The 15866-nt window shown below is 44.8% G+C and overlaps 1 protein-coding gene across 4 annotated transcripts in view; it reads left to right on the top strand.

The window, feature by feature from the left end:
- Positions 1 to 15866, top strand: part of LOC102488701 (ankyrin repeat domain-containing protein 6) — an 80232-nt gene that overhangs the window by 55338 nt on the left and 9028 nt on the right. For all 4 annotated transcript variants that reach the window (XM_006155294.3, XM_006155298.3, XM_006155296.3 and 1 more), the window contains 4 exons: positions 940 to 1038; positions 10823 to 10921; positions 12276 to 12374; positions 14925 to 15023. In XM_006155294.3, coding sequence (XP_006155356.1) covers positions 940 to 1038; positions 10823 to 10921; positions 12276 to 12374; positions 14925 to 15023 — 396 coding nt within the window. The remainder of the gene's footprint in view (positions 1 to 939; positions 1039 to 10822; positions 10922 to 12275; positions 12375 to 14924; positions 15024 to 15866) is intronic.

Below are 15866 nucleotides of genomic sequence, written 5' to 3'. Positions count from 1 at the left end.
GTTTCTGGGGTCAGTCCCCCCGGCTGGCCACACACCATCCAAGCCGTTCCCAGTTCCACTCCACTCTTTTACTTTCAGGGCTGCAGCTTTCCCCTTGGGGGTGTCAGCCACAGTAAGCCTTGTGAGCTATCTCCAAGAGCTCAGCTGTGGTTGAGTAAAAGTTGAAGCCTGAGCCAGAGGTAACTGGAGAGTGTACCTACACGGCCGGCTGACAGCCATGTGCCAGGCCTGGGGCAGTCTGGTGTGTGTGTGGGGGGGGTCTCTGCCTCCTGCCTTCCTGGCCCCACCCCACTTCATTCACTGCACCTAATGCTACTTCATGTGTGTGTGTATGTGTGTGTAGTAAGTTTTAATACAAGTTATATTTTAGTCTTTATTTTAAAACCATGTATTGAGGACATTTATCTTATTTTCTCAGTGCCTGCTCATTTGTTCGGGGCCCTGAGGCTTCTGGGTAAATTGGATAAGATTACATTTTAGTGAAAAAAGGAGAGGAGAATCTTCCTTTCAGGTCCCTGGACCTTAAGGTGAACTATTTCTTTGCTGGGTCTTTGCAGGATTCTCTCTGGTGCCAGGCCAGAACAGTCTCCAGGGTGCAGTGGAGGTGGGAAGGAATAGACGCTATGCTGTCTTGACTTGCCTTTATTCATCTGGAGCAGTGGATGGGCCCTGGAGCCTTTCCACTGGGCCTCCCAGAGAGTACAAAGACCTAAAGTCTGAGGCAACCATTGTACATCACAAATTCACTTCTGTTCTGTGCATCTTGAGTGGTTCTTATTATGTACCATTTCTGAGAGATTGGAGAAACTGGTAGTTCAGAGGAGAGCCTCAGTCGCAAAATGCCCTGTGGGATATCTTAAAATCTCTTCGTAACATATTGCCTATACTGAGAACAATTAGGTCTTTGGTAACGTGCCTTTTCCGGCGTGTGTTCCTTAGGATGGGAATACGGCTCTCCATGAAGCGTCCTGGCATGGTTTCAGCCAGTCAGCCAAGCTGCTCGTTAAAGCAGGGGCCAACGTGCTTGCCAGGAACAAGGTGAGACCCAGCAGGTGCTAGGACTCCTGGTTCACAGGTGAGGATGGCTGTGGGATTCCCTCCTGTGCCTCTAGTGAGCTGAGCGAGAGCTCAGAGGGACAAGTGGAAGGTCAGTCCCATCCAGAAGTTTCATTTGCAGAGAAGGCTAGAAGCAGATTGGTACTCTAGGTCAGAAACAAGCCTGCCAATAGAGCTGAATCCCTGCTGACGGGAGAGGCCCCTGAGTGCCTCAGGTTACTAGCCCTATCATTTTACACAAAAAGTATAGCAATAAAGAGCCAGCATTTAAAACATAGCAGCAGAAGAACTTTAAGATGCTAATACCTAATATTAGCAAGAGTATGGTGAGTGGGCTCATTTGGATACTGCTGGGAAAAGTGTCACAGGAATAGCTACCTTTGGGGAGCAATTTGTCAGAACAAATTAGGAGCCTTAAAAATGCTTTTATTTGTGGCCAGCAGGTGACATGGTTAAGGCATGACCACATGGCAGAACACAGTTCAAATTCTGGACCTGGCAGCTTAAAAAATTGCTCTGGGTGCTTGTGCCTGTGCTCACACAGAATCCTGAGAGAACAGAGGAGAAGGGGTTGCAGTGTGGGCATCCTTCCTGGGGGATGATTTCTCACTTTCCCTCTCTCTGTCTCCCTGGCAAAAGTATATGCCCTATGGCAAAAACCTAAAACAAATAAACAAAATGCTCCTATCTGGTCCAGCCAGTGGTGTGATGGTTATGCTGCTGAATCTCACGTGACCAAATGCATGGTTTAAATCTCCGAGCTAGCGGCTTGAAAAGCTGCGTGTGCTTGCCCCAGATCCTCAAGGAATGGAGAGATGGAGGAGGAGGAATTACAATATGACTGTTTCCCATGGGAGTTGCTTTCTACCTTTCCCCCTCTCTCTCCACCTCTCTCCTGCAAGCACACGTGCTCTCTGACAATTTCTTTTATTTTTTTTTAAAGAAGCTCAAATCTTTCTGCCCAGTTACCACCCTTTTAGGATTCTATTCTAAAAAGCAATAAAATACACTGGTAAAAATTTACTCATAGGGGTGTTCATGAAGCAGTAGTTCCTTTGTTTTTTGTTTTTTGGTTTTTGGGTTTTTTATGTGGTGTTTTCTTTTTTTGGAGAGGTTTTTGCTATAGAGCGTTTGCGCTCGCTAAAGAGAGACAGAGAAACAGAAAGTGAGAAATCACCCCCTAGGGGGATGGCCACGCCGCAATCCCTTCTCCTCCGTTCTCCTCTCGGGATCTTGGGCACGCACGCACATGCGCCCAGCGTGAGTTCAAGCCACCAGGTCCAACACTCGAACCGCAGTCAGCTACATGGGAATCCAGCAACATAGCCATTACACTAACTACTGGTCTCGTTGTTTTGTTTTTTAAGAGAGATTTTTTTCCTATAGGGCATCTGTGCTCGACAGAGAGACAGAAACTGAGAAATTACCGCCTGCCCTCCCCCCCCCCCGCCCCCCCCCCGGGGGGGGATGGCCACACCGCAATCCCTTCTTCTCCAGTCTCCTCTTGGGATTTTGGGCACATATGCACACATGCCCAGTGTTATTTTTAAGCCTCCAAATCCAGGACTTGAACCACTGCCGGCCATGTGGAAGTCCAGCTATGTAACCACTAAGCCATCTGCTGATACTAGCAGTAGTTATTTTTTTAAAATGTGGGGAGGAGGATTCAAAAGTCAGTTTGTTTATATAATGGAATGCAGTTAATATCATTAAAATCATAGCTTTGAAGATAATGCTCTTGTTAAAGAACATGACAGAGGGGTACAAAATCATATATACTGTGTGTCCCAATGTTTAACATAAATTTTTATATATATATAAAAAAATTAAGCTTTGGGGGTGGTAAGTGGCAGGGTGGTCAAGATTCTAGATTCCCACATGGTTGACCATGCTTCAAGGCCCAGACCAGGTAACTTGAAAATCATGCCCAGTGCATATGTGCACGTGCCTAAGATCCTGAGAGGAGAGTAGAGAGGAAAGAACTGCAAGGTGGCCATTCCCCCAGGAAGTGATTTCACACGTTTTCTCTCTCTGTCTCTCGCTGATGAGCACGTGCACCCTATGGCAAATACCTTTTAACAACAACAAAAAGAATATCCACCAAACATTATTCGTTATTTCTGGAAGTTAAACTATGATAGATTTTTTTTTAATTGTACCTTTCTCAAAGTTCCCAAAATGAACAGATTATTTTTTAATAACTGGAAGAAAAGGTATATTTTATTTAAAAACTCAAGATATGTGCAGGAGTGGTAAGAAGAGGTCATAAAAAGACTTGCTTCTTTTCTGTCCTTTGACAACCAGGCTGGGTCTGAGGGCAAGGGTTTACAGGGGCCTGAGGGTTTCCCACAATGCACTTGTGCACCCAAATCACAGCTAGTGACTGTACTTGGGGCTGGTGGTTACCAACTCAGCTGCATAGGAAGATGTTCTAGGTGACAGCAACATGGGGTCTATGGACAGCAGTAAATAGCCCCCTAGACACACACACAGACATACACACACATGCAGAGTATGTTCACAATTTCATGACAAAGTAGGATCTGAAACCATAATATCTCTTGCTTGAAACTCCTGGACACACATCTATACACAAGATTCTCATCAGCAATGTCAGGCAAAAGACCTGTTAAGCCAGCCTTGCTGGACTCCCATGTAGTCGACTGCGGTTCAAGTCCCGGACCCGGTGGCTTAAACTCATGCCAGGCGCATGTGCGTGCGTGCCCAAGATCCCGAGAGGAGAATGGAGGAGAAGGGATTGCGGCGTGGTCTCCCCCCTGGGGGGTGATTTCTTGCTTTCTATCTCTCTTGTCTCTGTCTGTCTGGTGAGCACACACGCCCTATAGCAAAAACCTCTCCAAAAAAAGAAGAAAGAAGAAATGTATGCCCAGGACCAGCAGATAGTGTAATGGTTATGTCGCTGGACTCCCACATGGCCAACCATGGTTCAAGTCCCAGACAAGGAGGCTTCATTCAGACTCATGCCGGGTATGTGTATATGTGTGCCCAAAATCCTGAGAGGAGAATGGAGGAGAAGGGATTAAAGCATGGTTATCCCCCTCTGGGGCAGGGGGTGATTTCTTACCTTTTTTAAAATTTTATTTTAAATGTGTTTATTTATATACATTCACTGTACATCATTACAGTATATAAAATGAGATTTTTCCATCCAGAATACACTATATATTGGCTCAATCAAGGATTTTACCATATGTATTATCTTCAACAAATAATTTCTGATTTCTTATTTCTTATATATTTTGCTTCTTTTTTTCTCCCCTCTTGCTTCCCTACCTCACACCATCTGCCATTTCCCACCCTCCTCCCACATTCTCTGGTATCTACAGTTGCTTTCCATGCCTTTTTTTGCCCCACATTTTATTGATTCACAAAAGTTCTTAATTAATCTAAATACTTTCAATAGCAAGTGCAGCTGATATATTCATATCTATGAACATATGTCTGACTTTAGGCGTAAACCTCAGTGAGTAGAATGAGTATACGATAAAGTAGCACATAGCTGGGACTATATAGCTTACTGCAGTCATTAAATAGGTATTTCTTTAATGCATTTTAAACTTCAGGAAAGACAGTTTTAGTTTTAATAGATCAAAATAAAAAAAGGTTAAGAAAAATTTCACTATGACTTAAAGCCAGGAAAAAGGCTGGATTCAGTTCAAACAGTAGGTAGATGAACTATCAACAATTCAAGAGAAGACAAAAATCCTTAAATCTGGAAAACAAAGCATAGAAGAAAATCAGTAATGTTTTAGTCAAAAGTCATAAAATTCTATTTTACCAGTTCAGTCTCATGTAACTAATCTCTCTTCTGTTGAATTTGCAGTGTTACTATGGTCTGATCTTTCTGTTTAAACTCTGGAAATTAACATTCAGCATTATTATTGATCTTTCCAAATTCGTCCCTACCATTAAGTTGGTCGTTCTCTGCTTGTTTGTTTGTTTTTTTAAGAACTATTTAATTTAATTAATTAATTTATTTATTTAAATTTGACCAGAGAGGGACAGTGTGTGTGTGTGCGTGTGCGTGTGTGTGTGTATGTGTGTGCGTGCGTGTGTGTTTGCATGTGAAAGAGAGAGAGAAAGTGAGAAAGCAAGTCACCAGGTCCAGGACTTGAATTGCTGTCGGCTGGGTGGGAGACCAGTGCCTTTAACTACCACACCACCCACCAGTCCCTCTCTCGGTTTTGTTTTTTTCCCCTTGTTTGTTTTTGATACCCTTATTTCTGTGTGTTAACTTTAGTTTTCCTGGTATAACACTCCCTTTAGAACTTCTTGGGGATCTGATCTGGTGTTGGTAAAATCTTTCAGGTTTTGTTTATCTGAGAATGTTTTTATCTTTTCTTCTCATATGAAAGATGATTTTGTAGGGTATAGTATTCTTGGTTGAAATTGTTTTTCACTCAACACCTTGACTATATTTTCCCATGCTTTCCTTGCTTGCATTGTTTCTGATGAGAGGTCCACTGTTGTTAGCCTGATGGGATATCCTTTGAAAGTAACCTGACGTTTCTCTCTTGCCAATTTTAGTATCTTGTCTCTGTCTGCGATTTTGGTCAATCGGACTATGATGTGCCTTGGAGAAGATCTTGGGTTGATTCTATGTGGAGTTTTTTGTATTTCTTGGGTCTGGATATTTGAATGCCTCTCTAGGTGTAGAAAGTTTTCTTCCTATATTTCATGGAATAGATTATCAATGCCCTTACTAGTTTCTTCACCTTCTGCGATACTGATTATCCGGATGTTTGGGCTTTTAATGGTATCTAGTATTACTCATATATATTTTCCCTCAGTCTTTTTGGTGACCTTTTTTTAGGTCAGAGGTTCTGTCTTTAATGTCTGAGATTTGATCTTTGGCATGATCTAATCTGCTTTTAATACTTTCAAGGGAGGTTTTGATTTCCTGTATTATAGCCTTTGTCTCTAACAATTTTGTTTGATTCTTTTTTATGATGTGTATCTCCTCTTTCAGATCATGCAAGAACTTCCTCACCTCTTGGAACTCCTTGTCTCTTTTCTCCTGCATCTTCTGGAACTCCTTGTCTCTCTTCTTCTGCATTTCTGTGAGCTTTGCACTATGAATATTCTAAATTCTTTATCTGACATTTCTACAATTTCCATTGTACTGTCTGTGGAGGATGAGGAGTTACTATTTTCCCTTGGCTTCTCATATCTCTTGTGCCTCTGTAGATTTCTTGCTTTCTGTCTCTGTCTCTTGGGCAAGCACACACACCCTATAGCAAAAAACCTTTCAAGAAAAAAATGTATGCCCAGTGCATGTGTGCATATGCCTGAGATCCTGAGAGGGTAATAGAAAGGAAGGAACTGCTGAGTAGCCATTCCCCCAAGAAGTGGTTATCCCTGGAAATTAAACTATGATAGATTAAAAAAAAATCAGTGAAGTGACTTCTCTGGACCACATATGCTGCAGGAAATAGAAATGAAAACGTGAAGCTCTTTAGTGAACAGTCTGTATGGTGAGCAAGAGAACCTACCCCCATGGCTTTGACCACTTTTGAAATTTCCCAGCTCTTCCCAGTGATGTGTTAGAGGGTGTGATCAAGCCTGCTATTCTTGTCCTCATGGATACAGCGGAAGATTATAACATTTCTCTTCGCTCATTCTCACCTGTCTCCATGCTCCTGTCCTTCATCACGTCTAGGACATTTCCTTCATGTCTCCCATCTGTTCCTTTCTCCATGCGCAACAACCCAGTATCCCTGGATTGTCGAAGAAACCTCAAAGCAGGTCAGCTAGCTCAAGTTTAGTCCCCGCTCATCTTGCCTTTCCTCTGTTCAGAACTCTCCAGTAAAGCTGTCTAGCCTGACTCAGTAGCAAGGCCCTCCCCAGCCTATACCCAGAGCCTCTCCCCTGCACTGTTTCCCAGCTTGTGCCTCCAGTGCTATCAGAGTGGGGCTCACTGTCTCCTCTGTCATCCACTTCCTGAGGCAAGCTCAGTCCTCAATTCTGCCTGGACTCCAACCCAGGCCCCCAAGGTCTCTCCTTCCTCAAAACTCTTAGGCTGTTTCTTGCAGCTCTCCCTTGGCACAGACCCAGCTTTATTTTACAAAAGAATTTTTGTAAAGGTTTTTACCATAGGGCACTTGTGCCCACCAAAGAAAGAGAGACAGACGGATAGTGAGAGGAAAAATGAGAGATCACTCCCCCCTCTTGGGGGGGTATGGCCACCCTGCAATCCCTTCTCCTTCATTCTCTTCTTGGGATTTTGGGCATGCACGCACACCTGCCTGGTGAGATTTTTCAAGCCTCCAGGCCCAGGACTCAAACTGTGGTTAGCTATACAAGAATCCAGCACCTTAACCACTATACCACCTTCTGGCCCCTAAAAACGAATTTTTAAAAGAAATTTATGTCTGAGGCTGGCAGATGGCATGGTGGTTAAGGGAGTTGGACTACCACATGACCGACTATTGTTTGAATCCCAGGCCTGGCAGCTGGCACTCTCTCGCTCTCGCTTGCTCTCTCTCTCTCTTCCTCTCTGGTCAAATTAAAGAAAATAAATAAATAAAATGAATACGGTAAAATAAAATGATTCTCTTAAAAGGTAGAAATTTATTTCCCTCTTCCATGTGTGAGAAGACAGGCACCCCCAACAGGTCCCATACCATGATCCACCTCCAGCTCCAGGCAGCCCTAGACTGTGGACACACACCTGCCTCGTGTGTTTGGGGAGGTGTCTGGACCTGATCCCAGAATTTTCCCATAGGAGCTAGCCGTGTTACCACCATGTTACCACGATGCTGCCCCCCTGTTACCTGTACACACTTTTGTGCTATCATTTTCCACTTAAATGTCTCTTATGGTTCCCTCATAGGTCAAAAGCTTGAGAGAAAGAAGCAAGCTCTGCATTATATTGATAGTGTTTCCCATAATGTCTGGCTTCTGCTTGCCAGGCCAGTGGCTGCTCCATTTCTTCAATGTGGTGCATGGTTTAGAACATGAGTTGGTGTGTAATCACATTTTCTTTTTATACCAGAGAGTGTGAGAGAGAGGGAAAATGAGAAATCATCCCCAGGGGGATAGCCACACTGCAATCCCTTCGCCTACTTGGAATTTGGGCACACACACATATGCACCTGGTATGAGTTTCAAGCCACTAGGTCCAGAACTTGAACCACAGTTGGCCATGTGGGAGTCCAGCACCTTAACTATCATGCCACCTGCTGGCCCCACCAGTCACATTTTTTAATGTCGGGTTTTGAGATATGTAAGTTTGTCCTTCCATATGAAGTCATATTGTTTCAATGAGTTTTGACCAATGTATATGCAGATGTGTAACCTCTACCAGAAGGTATCATCCTAAATGTTCTTTTGTGCCCTTTGTTGGCAGTCCCTCACCACCCCATCAGCCACTGGCCACTACAGATCTCTTGTCTTTTCAGAAATGATATACAAATGCAGGTACATGGTATGCATCCTTTTGTATCTGGCTTCTTTCACTTAGCATAGTGTATTTGAGATTCCTCCAAATATGAAGAGTCCATCCTTTTCATTGCTGAGTAGTATTTCATTGTATGAATATACTACAATTTGTTTATCCAAATCTATGGTTTTTAGGTTTCTTGATCTAAATGCTTTTTCATGTAATGAATATTTTCTTACTGGCAAAACAAACTTTAGTATGATGTATTTCTATAGTCATCAGAATTCTTTTTTTTTAAAGAATTATTTATTATATTTTAATTTATTCTTCTTTTTTAATTTATCAGAGAGAGAGAGGGAAAGTGAAAAACCAAACTTCCACATCCAGGACTTGAACTGTGGTGGCCATGTAGGAGTCTACCACTCCAACCACCCCTCCACCTGCCAGTCCCCAAATTCTTTTATTTTACTTACTTATTCAGCATATTTTAATGACTGCCACAAATCAAAAAACTTGGAGACAATTTGAGGGTAGTGTTTAAACTGTGGGCAGCTTCTTCATTACTGAGAACTAAGCTAGCAGTGGTTTTCTACTCGGTTGCATGTATGCTCTCCTGGGGATTTTTATTTATTTATTTTTTAGAGAGATTTTTGCTATAGGATGTGTGCGCTTGCCGCCAGGGAGACACAAAGTGAGAAATCACCCCTGGGAGGTGGCCACACCACAATCCTTCCTCCATTCTCCTCCAGGGATTTTGGGTACACACAAACATGCACACCCAGTGTGAGTTTTAAGCCGCTGGGTCCAGGACTTGAACCACTGTCAACTACATGAGAGTCTAGTGATGTAACCATTATGCCATCTGCTGGTCCCATCTCCTGGGAAATTTTAAACAGGAAAAACAAAAACAAAACAGAACTGAAAAAACCTACAAGGAGGCGGATGGTGACTGACTGACCCAGTTTGCTCTGGAAACTCGGGTTTTCCCAAATGTGGGACTTCCAGTGAAAAGCTGGGATAGCCCAGACTTTGCCCCCAGGCCAAGGGTATCAGAGTCCCTAGAAGGGTTGCAGCTATACACAGGTACTTTTTAAAGTTTCCCAGGTGATTCTAATGTGCAGCGGAGGGTGGGGAACCACTGAGCTCACCAAACCCCCAGGCTTGCCGTCCTCCATGTGCCAGGAGGTAACAGTGAGGAAAAAGGTCTGCCCAGGCTGACTAGAGCATAGACTGTGAGGGGCAGGTAAGTGACCTGGCCACATCAACTTTCCTCAATCTCTTCCTCTTCTTTTTAAAACTCATTCCTCTTTTCAAAATGTTCTGGTCATGTTATGCGGTTCTTTCTGCAAGACCGCTCTGGCCATTATTTGGAACTTTACTTGTCATTGTGACGTGTGTGTTGAAGGTAGAATGCAAAGAACAAGGGAGTCTCAACCCATATGCTAAGTGACAGATGCAGCTTTATTGTCCGTTACGTGGGGCACCTTGTTCATAGTTCAAATTTTTTTTTGAGAGGTTTTTTTTTGCTATAGGGCACGTGCGCTCGCCAGACAGACAGAGACAGACATAGAGACAGAAAGCGAGAAATCACCCCCCAGGGGGGATGGTCACGCCGCAATCCCTTCTCCTCCATTCTCCTCTCCGGATCTTGGGCATGCACGCACACGCGCCCGGCGTGAGTTTTAAGCCACCGGGTCCAGGACACGAACCGTGGTCAACTACGTGGGAGTCCAGCGACATAGCCATTATGCTAACTGCTGGTTCCCCATAGTTCAAATTTTGATGTTTCAAGAAAAATACAAAAGGTAACAATTTCAAAAAGACTCACAGTTATCGTTGGCTTGCACTTCCTGGAAGTGGCCAGTTTTGCCTTTTTTACTCCACCAGTTGATGGAATATTACAGCTGCAGCTGCTGTCCATGTCGGGGAGGAGGAAGTCCTCTCTGCAGGGAATTCAATGTCGTGCATGCATACAGCATTGCACCATTCAGAAAATGTCTTCCTAGGCCCTCTGAATCCATCCTCACAGCCTCAGGGCTGGGGGTCATGCTGCATTTCACAGGTAAGGAATTCCAGCTGAGCATATGAAGAGCCCTGCCCAGTGGCTTTCAACTAGTAAGTGGCAGAGCGAGGACTAGAAACCAAGGTTTTAAGACAGATAGGGCTTTTCTGCCTTTTGGATTCCAAATTAAATGTTCTTGCCTCTGAAGCACCCTGCTGGGACCCCGGATCAGGAGGCAGAGAATGTGAGTCCTGACTTTTCCCCTCTGAGTAAGTATCACCTCTCTGCAAGGCGTGCCCAGAGCAGGTCTGTGCAGAAGCGTGTTGCTAATGTGTCCTCCTTTCTCTCTGCCTCTCTCCAAGGCAGGGAACACGGCTCTGCACCTGGCCTGCCAGAACAGCCACTCCCAGAGCACCCGCATCCTCCTGCTGGGCGGGTCCCGCGCCGACCTCAAAAATAACGTGGGTGAACAAAACTGGCGTCTCGCGTGTGCACCCTGTCATGTCACCTTGCAAAAGAACCCCAAAAGCAAACTGAAATATTCGCATTTAGAAATTCAAATATGCAAAGCGTATGGGGGACTTTCCCTGAAGCATTTGATTTTTGCTAATTTCCTAAGGGGTTGTCTAGGGGCATGAGAAGAGGAGTCAGAATCTGAGAAATACTGCTTTCCTCTCATCTTTTTCCCATCACTGCTCCACTTTAGTTCAGTTTATCATTTCTTAATGCATGTGTCTGGCCAAGATAGTCTCAGAAACCTGTAAATGTTTTAAGAAGGAGAAAAGCCTTTCCCATGTAAAGCACGCTGCTGTTAGCACGCCCTACAGGGAGATCTGTTACACATTCCTACTAATAACTGAGGTGTCCTTCTGATGAGCTGATGGGGCAATAGTTCATAGAGGCGGCCTGGCCTGAAAGGTCATATGAATCATGCCTTAGCCATGTTGGCTAGAGATTCTGCTGCCACAGTAGCAGCCTCACAGAAGGCAGCTCTCAAAACCTCAGCTTTGAGCTCGGCTCCTTATGCATGCAGGGGAGAAAGTTCTGCTGAGTGGCCGCCCCGCCATGCTCTAGACAGAGCTGCAGTTAAAGTACCAGGAGAGCACTGCAGAGCACCAGGACTTGCTGTCTCCAGTTTTGCTGTTGTCTCTCCGGGAGCAGCGTTGGGCCCATGCCCACAAACAAATGAAGATCCTGACTTTTTCTGAATGCCCTTTTTTTTGCTCCTACTGACTGCTTCCTCATTAGCTTCGTAGGCTATTCCTCCATATAAGCTATTGGGGCGCTACTGCAATGGGATGCTCCTTGAATATGGGGAGACACATGTGCTCTTAAAATCTGACTAACCTTGCTGCCCTGGCCTTTCCACTGCAGTGAATCCATGCTGAGAAAGGCCATTTCTAAACCAGTGCTGTGATCTTCATTGTTTATTCAAGATCCTTTGAGTTATGGGGGAGGCTGGGGTCAGTGGATCCTTATCAAATACTGGTATGCAGAGCTTACCTGACCTCTTCCAAAGGTCTATGGGAAGCAGGGATCCACTTTCATAAGCATGGAGGCAGAGATTCTGGTTGATCACATGGTTCTTCTGCATGGATGGAAACAGGACTGCCCCAACCACCACAGTGACAAAGGACTGGGGTCTTGGAGTGGAGCATCTGTGTTAAAAAGATACTTGCAATTCAGGTCAACACCCCTAAAGACTATATAATAGCTTTATAGACTATGCCGGCTTTTCAATGATATGTCTTACCATTTTTCTGTTTTGTTTGGTAACTGCTGAGACTATGCTTAGAGTTTGATTTCTGTCCGCAGGCAGGCGATACCTGTTTGCACGTCGCTGCGCGCTATAATCACTTGTCCATCATTAGGCTCCTCCTCAGTGCTTTCTGTTCTGTCCATGAAAAGAACCAGGTCAGTGCATGTATCCTCTTCACGGCTGCCAGCACCCCTCCCTGAGAGTTACTTGACAGGTGTGTTAGCACAGACGGGCCCAGAGGCTGCTGGGAATACTGCCCTCTGACCTGTCTGGGACTCCACCAGTGCAGGTCTGTGCATGGGTGTTTCCCTGAGTTCCCACAGCCCTGGCTTACCTGGCCTCCTATAGAAAGCACACCTTTACCATTTCCATGCATATCATCACATTCCCATGTTGAACATTTTCTGGATATCCTGGGGCAGATTGTGTTTTCAATATGAATTTTAAAAAGGAACCCACAAGGAAGAGTGTGACTTAGTAAAAAGGCAAAGAAATTTGGAGTTTCATGAGTCCCTGAGTTCTGTTCCTTGCCCTGCCACTTACTTTTATTTGAGCTGGTAGTTTCTTATTTCCTTAAAATTGGGTACATGTTCTGTATGTCTGCCATAAGGTAGGGTTTTGAAGTAAAGCTGTGTTTATTACTGTCTTCCACAGAAATGTGCAAGCTTTTCCATAGTCCTTTGGATCAAAAAAGATTGTCCTGGTATTTATTGATGTCTCAGTGAGGCCTCTGAGTTTGGGTGTATAAATCTGAGCTTTTTCTAAAAATCAGGTTGTGGTTCAGATAGAATCATATAGCCTGTAGCAGCAGTTTCTAACTCTGGCTATATATGAGAATCAACAAGGGAATTAAAGATATCATTTCTGGATCCCACCCAAGTTAAAAAGAGCAGAATCTCTGGGGGGGTAAGGCCCAGGTGACGGTATTTTAGAAGGTTCCCTGTCTGTGTAGCCACTGACCTACTAAAATATCAAAGCCTGTCTCTCCACAGCCTCCCCAGTGGATTCTAGATCACCAGGTTGCACCTTGGTGGTGTGTTACCGTCACCTGCAGTGTGCCACCCAACACTGCAGGCCATGGAAACAGACTATCTGCCAGTGGGACGCAGGCGCCAGTAGTTTCAGTGCCCCTCAGCTGAATCCAATATGCAGCCAAGACTGGGAACCACTGTGTTTTAGTCCATTTTTTGTCTTACTAACAGAAATATCTGAGAGTGGGAGGTTTATAAAGAAAAAAACTGAGGATTTTAGTGGCCAGATGGTCCAAAGGCATCACAAAATGGCAGAAGAAAGAACTCTGAGCCAAGCAGAGCAGAGTATGGTCTCTCTTTCCACATGGCTTCTGCTGCCTCAAGTCCTCGCCTTGTGAACCCACCAGAACTCATGGAAGCCCCATCCTAATGCCATTATCACACCCGAAGGCCCCACGTGGGATACCAAAGAGTTACGTTTCCACCTAACACCTTTACAATGCAGCTAAGCCCAACGCGTGAATTCTGGGGGACATCAACCACCACCCATCGAGTTCCTGTCTCCGTCTTCCTCCGCCTGCCTTTCCATGGTGCTAGAACCTGTACTGCATAGCTAGGTCATCCCCTCCATGAGGCCTTGAATGCCTTCCCCTTCCTTTTGAATACTACTCTTACCAACTTTTGGATTCTCTTTAGAATCTACATTATGGCCATAGCTTTGTGGGAGCAAAAAAATTATACAAGCCATAACACACTGTTATGGGGCTTCCCATAACACACACAACAAAGCCATATTAGAAATTAATCAAACATTTTCCCTGTTATCACAGAGGTGGTGGGATTTTCATGCTGCCCGGGCGAGTGGGGGGAAAGTATCAGGGTGCTTTGCCTGATCACCTGACAGGAGAGAGAATGGATTATTTCGTTTCTCATATATTTATCTAGTTATTTATCTTATTCTGTTGGAAAATAACAGTCTTTGCATTTGGAATTGGCTCCTAAGCTGCAGTTATCTTTATCCCCCTTTCATAATTGATTACGCGAAGACATATTTCTTGTATAAAGACATGATGAACACTTGTTTACAGGCCGTATGCTCAGAGATAGAAAACAGCTGGTCTTACATGAATACTCATTCTCAGTTCTCCACCCAAAGAACACCCTAAGCCTTCAGATGGATTGAGTCCCAGTGATCCCTTCAGAGCCACCTGGGGCGGCTGAGCTGGGCTGCTGTCCCCCAGTGATTACGAAAGTAGCCATCCTCACAGCTTCTCCTGCTCAATCCAGCACTCAGACACCAAGCGGTTCTCTGACCTCTGGTGTCCTTGGGCGGAGAATGGGGTCCTGAGCTCTGGGATGACTGGCCCCCTGGCCCAGGCTTCCTGCCCATCATCCTACCTCTGTGAGGCGGGTCCCACTGCTCTCAACCCCAGCCCAGCATTACTTTGCCCCTGCATTTAATCCTGCTCTGTGACTTCTGGTATCACCTCTCAGAAAGAATTGAGCGGTTATTGCATAGGTCATTTAGCAGATTAATTGCCCTCAAAACTCAGTTCAAAGTTCTAAGATCTCTTTAAGTAGAACCATGTAATACTTTTAACAAAGGGCCCCTGTCAGTCTGGGGCAAATCTTAGTTTGACTTCGAAGAGCTGCCCCTAAACAGGGGATGGAAAGCCAGAGGGCTGTGCCTATGAGCAGATGGGGCTTAGAAGACTTTCTTCTGACTAATTTCAGGCTGGAGACACGGCACTTCATATTGCTGCTGCCCTAAATCACAAGAAGGTGGTTAAAATCTTACTGGAAGCTGGAGCAGATGTGACCATTGTTAATAATGTAAGTTGAGATACACCAGTGGTGTCTAGGGCCATTCCCACCCCTTTCTAGAATCAGGTGAGTTGTTACTACCTAAACCTCTGCAGACTCCAAAGGGCCAAACCACACCTTTGGGACCCTCATGGTAGACTTGAAGGGCCCCCTGCTCTGAGCAGCCTGGGGGCCCGCCTTTGACCCCCAGCTGCAATGAGCACAATTTGGCATGAAAGGAAGATCTGGGATGTCTACGCAAACTGACAAGTGTATGTTAGTGAGAGAGAGTTCCAGGCCTGTGAATGCATGTGGTCCTCAGGAAAAAAGGCCACATGGATATCAGATTTACCACCTTCAAAACTCTTACCTCTTTCTCTCCAAAATTATCTTGCCTCAGTCTTTCTTTCTCTCTCCTCCCTCTCCTCCTTTCCTTCCCAGGTGCTGCAGCAGGACCAACTCAGGTTCTCTTTCTTCCTTGGGGACAACCTCTGTTTCTGTCCCCGAGTGAGGACTGGGGTGGAATAGAGACTGGGGAGTCAGGAGTGTTGAAACTGGTGAACGGCTTGTGATCTTCCTTGGCTCCCGGATCTAATCTCTGCCCTTCTTTCCCCTGCCTTCTCATGGTTCTAGAACCTTCCCTACATAGCTAAGTCATCCCTTCGTGCCACCATGAATACCTTCCCCTTCCCTTTGAGCCCTATTTTATCAACCACTGGGTTTTGGCTGGATCTCCTGAGAACCTACACTATGGCCATAGCTTTCTAATTGCTTTTTCTTTTCTTTTCTTTTCTTTTCTTTTCTTTTCTTTTCTTTTCTTTTCTTTTCTTTTTTTTTTTTTTTTTTTTTTTTTTTTTTTGTGAAACGTTTTGT

The sequence above is a fragment of the Tupaia chinensis genome, unplaced genomic scaffold, assembly GCF_000334495.1.
Source record: "Tupaia chinensis unplaced genomic scaffold, TupChi_1.0 Scaffold000444_1, whole genome shotgun sequence".
Lineage (NCBI taxonomy): Eukaryota > Metazoa > Chordata > Mammalia > Scandentia > Tupaiidae > Tupaia > Tupaia belangeri.
This window is presented reverse-complemented; position numbering and strand designations above follow the sequence as displayed.